The sequence below is a fragment of the Cataglyphis hispanica genome, chromosome 7, assembly GCF_021464435.1.
Source record: "Cataglyphis hispanica isolate Lineage 1 chromosome 7, ULB_Chis1_1.0, whole genome shotgun sequence".
NCBI lineage: Eukaryota > Metazoa > Arthropoda > Insecta > Hymenoptera > Formicidae > Cataglyphis > Cataglyphis hispanica.
This window is the reverse complement of record NC_065960.1, coordinates 7,200,788-7,219,046: the sequence shown is the minus strand read 5'-3', so window position 1 is coordinate 7,219,046 and position 18,259 is coordinate 7,200,788. Positions and strand designations below refer to the sequence as shown.

Below are 18,259 nucleotides of genomic sequence, written 5' to 3'. Positions count from 1 at the left end.
GAAACATTCTGTACATTTTTATGACTATCTTACAGTGCCTTATTATCTCATCGTCACCTTTCTGTCTTTCTTGAAAACTTCCTGTGGGGAAATTTTATTCAATTTCGATAATATAATTTGCTTATATATCTATCTCGATTCGGTAAAGTTGATCGATTTAATAAATAATAAATAAATTGCAGAAACATTAATTAAGCGCAATAGTTTAAAGAAACGGTGATTTATATTCTTGATCAAAATACATAACTATAATAAAAGATTGCATGACTCTTTTTTATTTTAATTATAATAAATCACTCTTCATTAATACACTACTTCCTCACAAAATGTCAATTTATCAAACGTCGATTTTGATTTAGGCGGGATAAAGAAGTGAAATAGAGGAATAATGCAACGAAAACATACCGCAATGAGATTATCATGTGCACGTAGCGTCTCGCAAATTGAATTTCGCGTTGCCGGAGGATTTTCGGAAAACAGGAATTGATCGATCAGTGTATCCGTGTCGTGTAATACGATGATTTCCCGAAATCGGTTTACATCACCGCGATTAATCGGGGACGAGAGAGAGAGAGAGAGAGAGAGAGAGAGAGAGAAAGAGAAAGAAATTAACGAGCCAATGAAAAGGGTAGGCAAGAACATGTTTCCTACCCTTGCCTCTTCTCGTTCTCAAACTTAAGGTTTCGACCCCCCTTAACAATTCTTTCTCTCTTTACCTCCCCAATAACAGCCGCCCCGCACGCTCTCGTCTATGACAGAAAAGTGGGTCGCGACCAAATACCTTTTTCCTCGTGTTTCTTCCGAACCGGAGATTTGGCCTGATCTTTGTACGCGCCGTGTGGCTCCGGAAAGGGTGCATAATCAGCGCTTTAAACGAAAATTTAATCGCTCGTCGTTTAACGCGGGGAATTAAAAGAGCTAATTAAATGGTTAGTGCTGTTTTGGATAGCATACCCAAGAAAATCAATTACTAGCAAATTAATCTTCAAATGAATTAATCATCATATTCCAAAGATATAATAAAGATATTCCTTTATGCTTGAAGTATCTCGATATTTTCTCGTCGGTTTTTCAAAATATGATTGACGTAAGCGAATTAAATCTCACTTCTTGGCTCATAAAAATCAGAATAGACTGCAAATATTTCTCCTCGTTTCTTTTTCTTTTGCGAAAAATATTGGTTCTATTTGCGTTAGTTCCATTTGCTAAATTTGCAATATAACGAGAGTTTCGTGCATTATCAGACAAGTGGCTCGCGTCCTTGTGGCGATCCGATAAGCGGCGGCTCGTCACACTTATACGAGCTGATAACGAGTTTTGATTCTTCGCGATCGTTCGATTTATTTCGCAATAAAGTGTGCAAATATTCTTCGTTTTCTCTTTGTCTTTGATGAGTAATGATTTACGTACAACATTTAATTTTCTATTCTCAATTTAGGAAGATTCGACTCGAGTTGTCACAAAAACTTAAACCACTTGACATTTATCATTTTTTTAATTCATAGGATTGAGAAGCTCGAATTTTTTTTTCGCGAACGTGATAACTGAAACTCTTTCGATTCTTAAATTATTACATTTAAATCAATACAATTTCACGACCGTCAATTAATAATTATCCTTCTCTTACACGCTTACACTTTGTCCGCCGATTACGCGTGAAATTTACGACCGCGTCCGATCGCTTGATTACTTCGTACCTTGTCGAGCGTCTTCTGGCATTCAGGGTGCACATTGTATATCGCGAATCGCGATAACGGATTTATCGGGATACCTATCTATGGCATGGCGAGTTGCAGACGTAAGTAGCATCGTCGACATAGCCCGAACCGGCTATTCGCGTCAGAGATTTCTCAGAACTTTTCACGCGCATTTTTTGTTATTTATTGTTAGTAGCAAGACGATGTTTTCATTCAGTATTTGGTTTCTTAAACATGTTGTCTTGTAGGGAAATCAAAATCGCATGATAAATCGATGAGAGATGGAATTGATAGATGATTAAATCTACGCTTATATGTACGAGAATAATATGATAATTGTTGATTATTAATTATAATTGCATTTAAATGTGCAATATTTTATAAACTGAAAGTCTTAACTTGTGAATAAAAAATGGGATATTTTGAGAAATTCAATTCTCAAGTGATAAATCGAGGAAACTCGTGAGTATTGAATGAGCCGAGTTAAGAATGACAAGTTAAGAACTGTGAACTGAGGGATTGAAAGTTGAGCGTTGCTTGGAAAAAAAAAAAAAACTTGGAAAATTTTTCTACTCTGTTATCGAAAGGTTAAAATGAAGAGAATATTCATGCACTACTTGGCGAAGTAAAACGAGTATTTGCTAGGAAGGAAAACTCGTTATCAGCGAGTTGAAGGCGCGTTATCAAATGGCAGCTTACGTTTAACACGACCGGAATTTCTAATTATAGCCCGATCAAGGTTTACATTAATTAATATTAAAAGTATAATTAGTCTTTTCATATATAGATACCATATCATTCTAATAATTATATTTTTCTGCAATCCAGTTAAGCCTGCGATTTCATTTCGATGATAATTTATTAATTTTTACAATAACACACATCTTGCTTGTATTTTAAATCTTTCTCGCGATCTGCATCGCGATAATACAATGTGGCTACGCAAAGAGGGCTTCGAATGCAGCGAAGCACCGCAGGGATCGCCGATCATTCTTCGTATTCTTCGATCGCATCGCCGCGACGTGTGAATGACAAAGAAACGTATAATCAGGGAGGTATACGCGCCTCGTCCGACTCTATCTCACGAGAGTAATGAGAACGAGCGTTGCTTCGCGTGCGCGCAGTTAAGTCGAAGATGCTTCGCGGATAAAAGGAGGCAGAAAACCGGGTTGCAAATAAAATCCCAGATGCCAGATGCGCGTCGCGACTTTTTCCGACGACAACGATGAAAAGTTCGCGGCAGATTAGAATCGTCGCCAGAGAAGTTTTATGTCGCTCGAGAAAATGCGCCGCGGATTATTCAGATGCACAAAGACACGTTCCTGAGGATTGTTCGATTAAATTGTCTGGCGATATATCGTCTTTTATGCATATTTGTAATAATAGTACATTAAAACATCTTGAGAGAATATCAGGAGAATATTTTTGAAATGTGCAATTTCTAAAAGATTTTAATCTATCTGCTTTATATAAAATACTTTATATATATATATATATTTTTTTTTATAATACAAAATTTCAGTTTGACATTGCATTTAAAAAATCTTATTTTTTGTTCTTTATGCTTTATTTAATTCTAATTTTTAATTTACAAAATCGAAGTTCTTTTCAATTATATTTCAGATATTTGTTACAAGATATATGTAATGTATACAATGAATAGAATGTGTGTAGCGCAAATTCCGAAATCAAAAAATCGCAAATTCGACGCCTTATCAATTCGTTCCGCGGATCGTCTCTTTCAACACACGATAATTTACATCTGCGGATTAAGGAATGCGTTCTAAAGTGGAAAATCTCATTAAGGGGGTCGCGGAAAGTGACGGCTCGAAATGGCCAAAATGATGATATCTCGGCGAGTAGAAACGGATAAGAGGATGGATAGAGAGAACGCGCGCGCATCTCGGCGATTATGCCTTCGCCGTTAACTAAATCGCGGGATTAAACCGGATGAGACATCGTTAACTGGAGCGACGGGGTCTCCACACTTATAGTGTTTAACGCCGTATGTCCGCTTCCGACCTCGCTTTTACATCGGCTAACGCAAAGTAAGCGACCTACGTCGCACGAGAGCTCGTTGTTACAGACTCGCCCTTTGTTACTCATTTCCCGCCATTTTCTCGCGCGCGATGATGTTCCGGCAGTTCGCTCGAGAACAGGAAGAGAGAGAGACTCGTAGTTCGACATTCGTTTCATATCGCGCGACTGAGTTTTATCGTAATCGCTCTTTGTAGACAGGCGGGCGTGTGTGAGCCATCGCTAGCTATTAAACGGGGAAAATCTCGATTGGAGCGTTCACGGAAATTTTTTTATTTCTCGCCTTTTGCCATTTGTAACACGCGTAAAAAGAAAAGAATTAATCATGCGATGGGTGTTCAAGTTTTATTGCGACGAAGTTGGAAAAAGAAATATATATATTTATACATATTTGTATAAGGCATCGAACTTATGATTTTTCAGCCTTGAAATTTGCGCTATACACACGTTCTTCCCATTACGTTATTGAAAAGTAAAATAGATAATTTATAAATATTTCTATATTATTTGGTAAATATTCTTGACAGAATATATCAATTCTATAAATTAAAAATTAGATTTTAATTAAATAAAGCATAAGTAGTAAAAAAGTATGATTTTTTTTATTAAATATTTTTTATTAAATATTTTTTTTATTAAATAAAAACGTTTTTGTATACCGATGACGGGGTATACTGATGATCGTGTTTTATGGGTGAGAGGTTTCTATCAATAGAAAGAGACGCGACGATTGGCACGCGAATTCTTTTGAGATGTCTTTTTTAACGTCGGGACGATTGGTTAGAACGGGATTAATAGGCGTCGCCGTTTGATTCCGGCATGCGTGTCTATTTTGGAGAGTCCAACAGAAACACCAGGCGCTCACCGCGATCCAAATTAACTCGTTGGCTTCAAAGCGAATCGCCGTTCGGTAAACATAGTTAGCGAAAAACATCGGCGCACTTGATTGTTTTTGAAATAGCAAATTATTCCATATGATTATTCGATTAGTCGGAAACTATCGCGAACTATAAAATCAGCGAAGTAAAATTGAATCGATCAAAATTTGAAAATGAGAAAATTATATATTTTAATTATTTGTTAAATATTTATTAAATTTATTAATATTATTAAAATGTAATAAATTATTTATTTATCTGCTTTTTATAAAGCGAGAAACATTTAAACATTTGCGATGACTGAAAATCGAGCTTCTTATTTTCAAAAATATACGATATAAAATAATCTTATTTTTGGCATTCTTGACATAAATCTTTTTTTTTTTTTTATTAAATAAACGGACAAAAAACTGTTTAAATCCTTATCGTAGAACGAAAGGATAAAGATCTCGCGATGTTACACATCGCCACGAGATAGAAATGAAATGATCTGACGTGAAGGTTCTCGTCGCGGTCGTCACGTGTACCGCGACGCAGGCAATCGCCGGTAATCGCTTTATTGTCGCGCAAATTTGCCGTGGAGAGAGAGGTCGCGCGTTTATCTTCTCGGGTACCGATATTTCGTCTCCTCTTTTCCCCCGGCTTTCCATATCTCATCCCCGGCCTCGGCGTCGCCCGTCGCGCTGGAGGCGCGCAAAATTCTCCATCCACCTCCGACTATCCCTCTCTTTCTCTCTCCTCTTTTCCATGGAGCAGGATGGAAGCGAAATTATTACCGATGCTCGCCCGTACGGCGCCTTCCACCACTGATGCAGACGCGAATAGCGTGCAAACTTAACGTCGTATGTACGCGCACATAGACGTAAGAACAGTGGACGGTGAGTGGCGTACAACCGGCGGCGGCAAATCGACCCGGGGAGGGGAAAAGAAAGGGAGGTTAAAAGTGGGTTAGAGGGAGAGAGAAAGAGACATAGAAAGATGGTTCGTCTCGATGGACTGCGCGCTTTTCTCCGTAATCTTTACGGGAAGAGAGAAGGCCCGGCGAAGAGATTGCTAAACTCTCGGCGGATATCGTTGGCGCGGTCTTCGCAAATTTAGCCGTCGAGTAGTAGAGTCGGCTAAAATTATCCGCTTCTTTCCTCGATCGTCTCTCGCGACGCGTACAAGTAGAAGTCAAATAGAGCGGAAAGCCAATTCCGCTCCTCCCCTTCGAGGATAATTAACACGCGCCGGATTGCAGCCGTTCATTAATCTTCGAGAGATATTTTACCACTTAGCGAAGGCAATTAGATGTTATTTGACTTGCATAACTCGATCGGAAGGAAAAGCGGTCCAATTGCGGTCCCGTTGCTTCGAAATGAAGATCAGGGTTATCAGATTAATAGTCAACATAAATTAATTTATCGTCGCGATCAACATTAATGTAACATTAGCATTAATTTAATTTTTGTTCAATTTTTAAGATACAGCTTCAGTTATAATATACGATATAGAGAATCTAGAGGAAATTTTAGACGCTGAATTCTAATTAACTTGTAAACAATATGTTTTTCCCTCGAAATATGCAACGCGCCATCAAAATGCCATTCGCCAGGAGAAATTTAATCGAACTAATTAAAAGCGATGACACACACGTAATAGTATCGGACGTGTGTATTCGAGCACCGCAAATCTGCCGGAAATTCACTCTGTCAGGTACAGGTGTTGTGCTGCACCCTGTATCGAGCCAGCCCTGAGCGCGGCACAAGTACACACACACATATATATATACACGTGCATTTGTGTTCACGCTGACGCACACAGACACAGAGGTGGGCACGTGTGCGTGCTGTATCGACGGCGTTACGCGGATGCAGATGGCGTATAACCAGAAGCGGTAAAGCGGACGAGGAGAGAAGAGTGGAAGGAAGGTTTAAAGCTGTGACATGGGAGGGAATGCGAGAGCGTAGCTCGCTGGAGAAAGAGAGACAGACGGATTGCGTCACGTTGAAGCGAGATGGGAATACAACGGCGGGTTTAAAGGGGTTCGCGACAGAGACAAAGGCAGAATTCGTCTTTTAGAGGAAAGAGGGATGGAATGATAAGAGGGATTGGGTAAAAAAAAAGAAATGGAAGGATAAATAGAGAGGGAGGAAAGAGACACAAAAGGCGAAGGATGATGGTAGAGAAAGGGGATCAACCGGGGAACGAAGTGGGCTGTCGTTGTTGGAGACGGAAAAAGTCAGAAGGAGAGAAAGCGGGGTGAGAGAGGGAAGAAGGAAGTGATAGATATATACAGGCCGTTCCGCCGCTACCGAATAGCTTTTCAGTTCGTGGATTATTTGATAAATCTCCTGGTCTCAATCTTTCCTTTACTGAAAGAGAAGAACATCTTGTAGCAGGTCTGGAGATGCTCAGTGACCAGAAATGTCCGATCTTGTTTGGAATAATTTTTTCGAAATAAGAAAAATCTGTGCGAGTAAAAAAAAATTTAAGGATCGTTTGCGAAAATGTAAAAATATATATTTCAAATGTAAATTTTCAATTTCGATATTAATTCCACCAAATATTAAAAAATAGTGAATTGCTATAAATTTCTTCTCCCTCTCTTTTCGCAACATAAATGCCGATTAGGTAGAACCATCGTAATGCAATCGGGAGAAATCGGTCTCCAGATTTTCGCCAATTAATTAATACCACCGTCACGATATACATTTCGGCAACATATATAGCGACGTATACAGACACTCGGATTCTAAGATACTCCTTCGTATACTCCGAAACTTCCAAAGTCATTCGTAACAAGCGGCTTGCTAGCTAGCTAGCTGTCTCGTGAAATTCTATTCACCACTACCGTCACTATCAGTGCCATCGCCACTATCGCGTTACCGCATCGTTGCCTCCTCCGTCGTGTCCTCCATCGTCACCACCACCTCCCAGCCTCCTCCTCTCAAGACCACCTCTCTTCTACGCTTCTCATCGTTCCTTCTCTTTAATACCAAGCGGAACTTATACTAGCGTCAATTCCGAGCACATATACAATATATGAACACACATACGTATATATAGTATTGTATCACATGCCGTTCGGTAGAACGACGGGGAGAAGAATTAGGGCTGCGAGCTAACTAAACGTGGATATTGCCTTTCGTTATGTCGCCGGGAATAATTACGCGTTCATTATCCCGATTAATCCATTAGTTTCTTGCCGCGTCACTGTTCGTTTTTTTGCGTATTTTATCTACATTTATCTCTCGTGTCTGTTATACCTTAGAATCTTACATTCCTGGAATATGATTTACGCATCTCTTGCGCATATTGATATTACGCTTTTTTATAGAGATGACCAATGTGCACATGCATTTTACAGGTGACGAATATATCGTGTTTTTCAATATATCGTGACAAGTTTATGCGATGACGCTCTCTGTTGTCTGATTTTTTTTTTTGTAATCTGATTGCATTCGTGATGTCGCGCCGCCTGTGAAATCGTGTTCGGCAGCCGCCTGTCAATTGTAACGAAACGGTAAAAGCGCACGTGCCGTGAGTGGCAAACGAATATGACAGAAAGAGAAAGAGAAAGAAAGAGAGAGAGAGAGAGAGAGGCAGCAGATGAGATAATAGATAATAGACACATCGGGGCGATTGTTCGCGCAAACGCTTTGAATAGACGCCGCGTGGCAGAAGCTCGTAAACGAGGTTCCTGTGAACTTGCCCTCGATTAAGATCATTATCCTTTTTTTGCGCGCATTGCGCCGTTTACCCTAGAGTCCTGTTACTCCTGCATACATGAAGTACCTCCCGTCAAGGCATGTACGTCAGGAAGTTTAATTTACCATTAATCATACCAATCTTGATTTTATTGATAATTCAATTAACAATTTAATTACAAATAGAGCCAGTAAATTTAAAGCGTAATAAAATATAAATAATCGGTTGAAATTTTCCACTATTAATTGACGATAAATTTAAGTAATGTGGAAATAATAATGGGAACGATAAAGATTCAAATCTCGAGTTACCTTTGCGCCTCGATATTTTTCTCGTTTGCATTTCTAATTAAAGTTCTTTTGGGAGAGATAAATTAAAACGATGCTAAAATTTGAGATTTATATTTCTGATAGTAACCAGAAAAGGAATAAAGATATAGTAAATTTGTATAATTTTCAGGGAAACATTTAATTTTCATGAAATGTCAACTGCAATTAGTCTCTTATTGGTCATAATTATCATTTGATGCCATTAGCATTTAACGAGCTATATTATTGATTAATAATAATATATTTAGAATATATTTATTTATATTTATTTCTTTTAGAGTGCGTATATGTGTATACAATGCATATATTTTTCATTAATTTTAATTTAGGAATTCTGAAAAGCAATTTTAAACTAGTGCCACGACTGAGGAGTTAAATTTCTCCGAGTATAGAAAAATTATGTGTAAATTTCTTCACAATTGAAATCTCTCGTACACGATCCTTATAGCAGCATATCTTAAGAGAGCATCTTATCGTATAACACTTGCGCGCCAATCTCGATTTTTCCTCTCTCGTTTGTTCTTATCAAACGTGGAACGCTCATTCACGCCTTTTCCTTTAATGAAACGTTCGGGTCGCCGCCGTTCATTTCTCTTTTTTTTTTTCGCTCGCAAAAACGTTTCTCCCTCGTTTCTTCATCGCCGGATAAGTGTTCTTCCTCGTTCCGTTCGCACACACGCAAGAACACGTACTCGCTCAACGTGGGTGTCTCCGAGCAACACGCTTAACGACACGGCGTCGACGGTTCCGTTGCATGCCGGAACGCGAGGTTAAAGGAACGCCTCGCGCGAACAGGTTCCCTTCCTTTATCAAGGCGCCGACCGCCGAAGGGAGGTAGTGAGTTGCATCAACGCCAACGACACAGTCAGAGACTGACAATGGATCGCGTTCTCACCGCACGTTTAAGCATTTAAATTGTAAAGAGTCTGTAGAAAATGGTACGAGTGAATTTAAGTATAAATTTATGTGAAAATTGCAAAGAATTATATATAAATTTTATTCCAAAACATCTATTCCATTTATTTATTTTTTATATATTTTTTATAGATTCTTCTATTATTTATTATTCTGAGTGACTGTGCATAAAAAGGTGTAAAAGGATATCACATGAGAAATTAACAACTTTCGATTAATAAAGAATACAAAAAGAGTGCGAAATATTTTATTAATTTATTAATATAATAATATAAAAAATAAATCAAATACTTTTAAGAACATGAAAATAAAACCAGACGGAACAAATTCTCCATGTGGTGATTTATACTTTTATTTGATAGAAAATAATAGAAAATTGACAACATAAAATTATACTTGAATAGGAGGATGATGAAATTGATGAATTTTTTTCGGATTTTACGCGCTTCTCATTAACGATAAAATAACGTTTGATAAATCGCACACGTTTACCATTAGTCGTCGTTTTCCCCGAGAAAAAAATGCAACTCGCGCGCTCATAAACAAAGCGCAAACGTCGAACGGCACGGTTCTAAAATTGTAAACGTTCCCACGAAGCCGAGTAATTTGTACCGTTTGAGACGCGATCGTTAAACTCTTTCGTGCGGCGATTTAGCAGGTTTCTTGCTGGCAGCGGTGAGCCAGTCAGCAGTCAACAGTCAGCAAAGACGTTGGCGTAATTCGAATCAAACCGTGGTTATTATTAGCTGATCTCTAGGACAATACGGCTATACAGTTATTCACGAATTTGATGAAATAAAATGAAATTTGATATTGTCAGTTTTAATACATATCGAAGAAGGAAAATGTAGGAACAAGAATATAAAAATGTTTTTAGCTTCTACAAGATGTACACTATTAGAAGAATGGAAATATATTTTTATATATAAATAACACATTTTTTTTAAATACTTGTTTATGGAAATCATTTTCGCGATTAATTTCGTGAGTTATTGTTATATTTTTTGATAACCAGATAATGTATTATGTTATCAATTTAAAACATAAAATTTAAAATTTAAATAGAGAAAAAAATTAAAAATAGGAATATAAGACGGAATATAAGGAATATAAAATAATTTATAAACTCGAAAAGCTTTGAGAATAAGTAAATAAATTATAGAATATTTATAAAATAAAATTAAGTATGCCAAAGTAGAATATATTTCACGCTTTTATCAATCTTGAAGATTTTGACGAGCTTTTCAAATTCTCGAAAAATTCAACATTTACAATAATCAAATAAATCTTTCTCTAGTCGGAGTCGATCGAGTTATGCTAGGCAGAGGCGAGAGAGAGAGAGAGAGAGAGAGAGAGAGAGAGAGAGAGAGAGAGAGAGAGAGCTTTAAACGCACGCAGTCGGTGTGGCGAAACCACAAGGCACCGCTCGCAGAGTGCGCGGACGTAGGACAGTGCATTGAGGGTCGATGCCCTCCACCGTACGCCGTCGATGTTCGGTGCTCTACGTATTTTCTCTTTATCTCCTTCTTTCTCTCTTTCTCTCCCTACACCGTGGCTTTCCGCCGCCGGATACTATATCCTCGCCCCGGCCTTGTCCCCGGGCTCTCTATTCCACATCGGATACTTGTCGCGGACGGTCCTTAGAGGCTCGCATGTCTCTCGCGATGATCGAAAAAGGACGAAGGCGTCTCCTCCCGCCCTCGCGCGTTTCGCTCTTCTTCAGGGCAAAAAAAAAAAGAAAAACAAAGAAGAAAGACGAAAGATGCACTCTGGAGCTATAAGATGCTTGGGCATAACAGGCGCGATTATCCTTCTTATTAAATTAAACGCGGCTAATTCCAAGGGCAAACTGATAAACGACGTATTTGTTTAATGATGTAGAAGCAGGTAATTGCGATCACCGCTCAACAGTTTGTCCGAAGCGTTCGTCGAGAGCGAGGTAATCTCTGGGAATCGCGATGCAACGAGCTTACTCGTAAGCAATTACTTCGACCATCTGCTTTTCTCATAGAGCCGACTTTAATCTCGATAATATTTTCACGCGAAAGCGTTATTATTTCTTAGTTATCTTGTAAATCCTTTAATCCTGTAAAGATATTAAAAACCAACATGTATTTCGTTCAATCAGCTGTATTAGGAATCCCACTTTTTTTTTTTTGCTGCTTATATAAACATGACCTTGTTCAGGAAGCATACATTGTTATTATCCACTTTATTAAATTAAGCGAGGGAGCGATTTTTCAGAGCGCAGATAATAAACGACGTGACTTGAAATTAATATTCTAACTTTTTAATGCGTTTAAGCACTCGCGAAAAGCAATAAATTATCTCACGTGTAATTTAATACGTTGTAATACGTTGATTACATGTTATATCATATGTAAAATAATATGCATTAAATATCTTGTACGCATTTTATTCAATAATCTTGATAATTTTTTAAGCTTCTATTGCTCCAAGGCACACCTGTGCACGTACTTTTAAATTTTTGTTAGGAATTTAGAGATCTATTGTAATCTTTCTATATAATTCAAATCGTTTGCAATGATAATGCAAATATTTCTATTTTTTATTATGATTTATAAATTCTAATTTTTATTGTCAAATAAATTTTATATAAAATTTTCAAGTTTTCCTAATCCGAGTTAACTCTAGCTTTAGATGGGAAACGATAGCGTCGTAGAATGAGAGGAACACTAATGGATGAGTGACGAGAGATGAAGTAGTCGCTTCAAGGATCAATGAACGATTGTTCCTTAGTACGTGATGCTCCACAGGTTGCAGTCGCACGTGTATTCCTCGCACGCATATCTCTCTCTCTCTCTCTCTCTCTCTCTCTCTCTCTCTGCTCGATTCTAATCGAGTATGCTCTCATCGCTCGTGATATCAAATTATCTCTATCTTCTGTTGGCTGGTATCACCGCACTGCTGCTGCAGCCGTTTAAAATCTCTCGCGTCTAGTTGCGCCGAATGGGTTTCCTTGTTTGACGAGTGGCGCTCGAGCGATTTCAGAAGGATCGCGTTAAACAGTGAGCTATAAATCCCCCTTAGCGTTCACTTCACTAAGGCACTTCGATGAATCACACGATCCAGTGCTTCTCATTCTCGAGATTAAATCGAGCGATGCTTTCTTTCTGTTGCAGTGATCTCGAGCGGGACTTGTGCTTGTCAGATAGCGATGAGGAGAACAAGGTAAAGTATCTCTGAATAAATACTTTTTTTATATTTATATTTTAATTATAATCAATTTAAATAAGTTGCGAATTATATGATTATTATATGATTATTTCAGTTACTAAATATTAGATGTCATTGATTACATATCAAGTATTATAATAAAATAATGAGTATCAGACTTCTAAGTTTATTTTTGAATTGTTGATGTAAAACAATAAGTTGCACTTTCGTTTGCGGGTTTGTTTTTCCCTTTTCTTACAATACCGCAGAATACTTTTGCAAAACAATACGATTAAATCGCGTTTGAATAAAAGCATTCACATCGCGGGAAGAAAAATTCCGTTCCACTTTATTTCACGACGAAATTAATGATAACTGATCTTTTTTTTTCTCAGGAGACATCGTCGAGACCGACGAAAGCAAACAGGAGTCCAGATCTCACGGTTGTGTAAGTAATTGATTAATTATTTATCGACGTTAATTTGAATCTCAAAAAAGTTAAGAAACATTCTTATTTATTTATTAAGTATTTATGATTTTTATAAAATATTAGTTATATTGCGAGAGAGAAATTATTTTATTATCCATAGAGACCTGAGATGATTATTAAGAGTTTTGAGACATTAACAATTTTTTTTTGTATCTTCTAACGGAAATTTATATATTTTTCGAACAAATATAAACACACAATGCTTTTGATATTCCGGCAGTTTTGTCATTAAAGAGAATAGAAAGTAATAGAACGGCAAATAGAAAATTATTTTGGAATGTTGCAATTTTTTGATGTGTCTGTATATTGTTATTTATTTAATTTTTTTATTATTGAAATATAATATATATGTATTATATATATATGAAATCCTATATTTACACAATTTCAGATTAAAACAACAATCAGAAATCTTTAAAATTAATTATCATTTCACTGTTGCCGATTTTTCAGCGTGTCGATAGCATTATCACGAATCGAGATGTCCAATTTTCCGCATCGTTTGATTTCGCGTCCTTACAGCCTACCAACGCCACTGATCCCGGCGATGACACCGGCGCCGACGCCTTTATCGCCCATGGCCATGTCACCCATGGGACCGCTCTCACCACCGCGGCAGATCAGTCCGCCCAAATATCCGTCACCGAAGCGGACACCGGAACAAGCGATGTCACCTCTACCCGGTATTGCCAGTCATACGGTACGTTACCCACCATCGACGAATCCAATCGTCGTCAACCTTGGTCAACCATCGAGTCCAGCTGAGGCGCCGCAGAGCTCCGGAAGCGCTAGCACGAGCTCGGGCACGGACTCTGGCACGGATTCCGGTTCGGACAGCAGCGATGATTCCGAGGACGAGGATGATGTGACGTCGGCGGCACCTCCGGTCAAGGGACCCACGACGCCGCCGTCAGTGTCGCCGAAGCAAGAAAATCTGGTGGAAGAACCGCCACCCGCCGTGGAGGAGCGCCGCTGGGATCTCAGCTCCTTCTTCAACAAGACGGTACAGCAAGAGCAGAATTCCGAATCGAAGCCGACTCAGGTAAAACGACTTATATATTGATTAAAGATGTGAAGCGTTGAATATTTTTAAAACAGTTGTAGATATCTTTAAAAATTTAAAGAAATATCTTTAATAGAATATCTTTGATAGCGAGGTTTTGATTTTGATATAAAAATATATGTTTAAATTATATATAAGAAAAGTTTCAAGACTACGAAAATTTTTTATAGGATAACGCTAGACGGGATGATACATCTGAGATAAAGACGGAGAACAGCAGATCACACAGGGAACAATCTCATGATTGGCAGCTTGATGAAGCCCTGAAGAGAACTCACATGGGTTCTATTAGTGACAGCGATCATCATTCCGATCAGGAGAAGATTCATCAGATGATCGAAGACAATCGCTCTCAGATAGAGAAGCCAAAGGTGGCCGACACCAGAAAACGCGGGCGACCCAGGAAATCTAATAAGAGTCCGAAGCGCGGTCATCGGACATCAGACGAGAGTTTGAAAAACAGTAAGCCGCGTAGTCGGACGAGGACAGTCGGCGGTAATACTTCTGGCAAGAAAAAGCAGCCCAAATCAAAGGAAACGGTGACTACGAGCGATGACGACAGTGACTCGAGATCACAGAGTGATTCTGATAGCGATCGCCAATCTACCAAAGTATCGACCGTAGTACCGACGAGAGACGAGAAGAAATCGAGACTGAGCAGCCTTTCGTCCAGCGAGGACGAGAGTTCGCCGCCGCCGAACAGGAAGAATAACAACAGTGCCTCCGAGGACGACGCCACACGATGGACAAGAGTCTCCTCTATCAAACGGAACAATTTGTCAGACTCGCCGAAAAAGCAGGACAAGAAGAAGAGTCCCGCCAAGGGCAAACCCAGACGGCCGAGGTCTAGGGTGACCAAAGTTACCGGCGGTTCTGATTCCGACAGCGAATCAGAGGTGTCTGTGAGAAATAGTCGTATCAAAGTTGCTCGGTAAATTATTTTTCATAATTATTTAAAATTATTGATCTCGTTTTTTTTTGCAAATAATTACAAAATATCTAAAAAAGATATTAAATATATATATATTTTTTTTATTGGAGTGTAATATATAATTTTTTTATATCTTTTATATATGTATCGATGAAAATATTAATAATGTTGTGAAAGTGCAATAGCGACGCGATTTTGTATCAGATTAACAAACAATTTTTTGTAAATTTTATTATTGCGCTTTTTCTATAATTATATTGTCTCTTCATTTTATTCTTTATATCATTGACATCACCCTTTTTCTTGATTACTTGATATTTGACACATTTTGACACCTGGCAATTTACTATCTAAGAATATAAGCCAGATGGTTAAGACGTTTCTTTTGCTATTTGAATCAGATTTTTTTTAGCTCTTCTAATTTTTATTTGATAAATATATAATTAAGTTAACAAATAAAACTTGAAATAATTAATAAAATTACTATTAATTATAGAGTACCACCCAGACCAAGAGCACCACCCACGAGGACGACTTCACCTGATAACTCCGACAGTGACAACAATCCAGCGTCCAAACTGCAGGAAGATGACGCTGGTAATGTGCAAGACAAGAAGAAAAGCGACACGTTGCGGCACGTCTTCTCGACGTCAAAGGGCGGCGGGAAGGTTGGCGGCAAAGGTGGAAAAGGTGGCAAAGGTGGTGGTAAATGCGGTATCTACGTGGAGGAGTACACGAGTAATTCTGCCACACCGACCGGCGGAGATAGTCCTTACAAGAGACCATCTTCACGGACATCCAGTGGTGGCAACAATATACTCTTGCGCTCATCCCCCGCACTCATCCACGTGAATGGCGTGCCAAGTCTGATATGCAAGATAGATCTCAATAGGATATCTTCGCAAATATTGCTATTAGCAAGGGGACAGGAGCTTAGACGGCGCACGGAATTACCTGATACCAGGCCGTCTTCGAGACAGAGGCCGTCCTCCAGCTTGGCGATTTCGCAACCACCGAGACCGCCTACGCCGGAAGATGGCGAGATTGTCGACACACCACCGCCACAACAGATCCCATCGGACCGCGCTAGAATTCATCGCACCGACATCGGTCTACTGGGTAATAACGGTGACAGAAATTCGCGTACTGTAATCAAAGCTCAGTCGATGTCATCGGGCTCGAAGAACGGTGGTTCTATGCTTGAAGGTGATACCGGTGGTGCTAGTAGTGGTGCCGGTGCGATCGGTGGCGGTAGTGCGCCCAAGAGGAAACGTAATCCAAGTTGTAGTTCTGTGTCAAGTTTAAGTCCTGTTCAATGTTCGTTGCACACAAAAACCAAGAGTTCGTCCGAGCATAAGGACAGAAATCGCAAGAGGCAACGGAGGCACGCTACAGACGATGGCCTGATGTCCTCTCAAGTACGCATTCCAATTAAAAAAAAAAAAAAACAAATAAATATAATAACTTTATTTTCTGAATGTTTTTGACTTACAATTGTTTTTCAATTATATCTTTAATGTATATATAGTTTTATGTTTAAGATTGTATGTCATATAATGAAAAAATTATGAAAAAAATTAAATTTTTTTTAAATTGACATGAAAAAATCAGCGTTGTCCAAAAATGACACAGCTTTCATACTTTACATTTTCACTACCATCTATTGCAAAAGATCTAGAACTTTTTAGACATAGTAATAGAGACAAGTTGTGGTGCAATAGCGATAGATGGAATAAAGGATAGCGGCGCAATAAAGATTGTGGACAACGCTGATATAAATAACAATTTTATAACATTATATTTTGTTGATTTACATAATAGAGTGACATCCAGCCGACGAATCATGAAAGGGACGAGAAACAAGATACGAGCTTATTACCGCCGCCACCTCTTCCAGCTCAACGCGTCTACTATTCTTACTTCGATCCACAGAGTGAAATTTTGGAGGATCAGGATAGGTAAGCCTTTATACATCTTAACAAGTTTGCTAATGCGAGAACAAATTTTTTCAAGTAATTGTAATTTTTTATATAAATACATCATTATATTTCAGGGACCATGATCAGTACCTGACTGAAGCTAAGCAACTGAAGCATAATGCCGACGAAGAAAACGAGCTTACAGCGCAAGGCATGATGTATTTAGAGGCCGCTCTATACTTCCTTCTAACTGGTGATGCGATGGAATCGGATCCAGTCACGGAGAAAGCCTCGTACACCATGTACAAGGATACTCTTAGTCTCATTAAGTGAGTGCATTTCTAATTAAGACGTGCGCAGGCGCAACGAGAAGAGAGAACGCTTGCTAATTAAAGCGATTATCGATTTTTCCTTATTCTGCAGATACATCTCGTCAAAATTCAAGAGTCAACCTAACAATTCACCCGAAAATAGTATACATACGAAGCTAGCTATCTTAAGGTGAAAATTTTTACTTTTTTTAAGAGGTCTTCTGAATTACATCAGTCTCATAATAGACATGTCTCAAAACCATTGTTATTTGTCATTTTAGCCTTTTGTGCCAGTCACGCTTGTACTCCAAACTTTACAACTTACGCAAGCAGGAAGTGAAAGAGGTTCAAAAGATCGTCAACGACTTCAATCAAAAAGTAAACATTCCTCATTATTCTATCACTTATCACGTAACATCTCATATAATCATTTACCTCATTGAGTATATTTAATATTTCAAGCTGTTATGATTGTTTTGTAAAATTCGTAAAATTCAATATGAATCATAGTTGCTTAAGAATTTTGGCATTTTCAACAGCCTGCTCAAACAACTCCAATGCAGCCGGAGGGACAAGGTACACCTTCTCTTTCACCTACGCCATCACCCGCCGGTTCTGTAGGTTCAGTTGGCAGTCAGAGTTCCTCTGGATATAGCAGTGGCGGACAACATCCGGCAACATCGGGCCAATATGTTAGTGTGCCATTGCACGTATACAATGCAATGATAAAACAGAATCAGTATTCAGGATTACTTACGAACAGTCACGATTTATGGGACCAGGCGATAAAGCAGGCGAAACAGGAAGAGCACAGAAGTACGT

At 38.6% G+C, this 18,259-nt stretch overlaps 1 protein-coding gene across 7 annotated transcripts in view; it reads left to right on the top strand.

Moving 5' to 3' along the window:
- LOC126851015 (AF4/FMR2 family member lilli) overlaps positions 1-18,259 on the top strand; it is a 181,065-nt gene that overhangs the window by 159,691 nt on the left and 3,115 nt on the right. For 6 of the 7 annotated variants that reach the window (XM_050594533.1, XM_050594537.1, XM_050594534.1 and 3 more), the window contains 10 exons: positions 12,690-12,738; positions 13,119-13,171; positions 13,667-14,255; positions 14,447-15,207; positions 15,704-16,625; positions 17,029-17,165; positions 17,261-17,455; positions 17,550-17,627; positions 17,719-17,815; positions 17,977-18,253. In XM_050594533.1, the coding sequence (XP_050450490.1) occupies positions 12,690-12,738; positions 13,119-13,171; positions 13,667-14,255; positions 14,447-15,207; positions 15,704-16,625; positions 17,029-17,165; positions 17,261-17,455; positions 17,550-17,627; positions 17,719-17,815; positions 17,977-18,253 (3,158 nt within the window). The remainder of the gene's footprint in view (positions 1-12,689; positions 12,739-13,118; positions 13,172-13,666; positions 14,256-14,446; positions 15,208-15,703; positions 16,626-17,028; positions 17,166-17,260; positions 17,456-17,549; positions 17,628-17,718; positions 17,816-17,976; positions 18,254-18,259) is intronic. The other variant, XM_050594539.1, reaches the window with a different exon arrangement.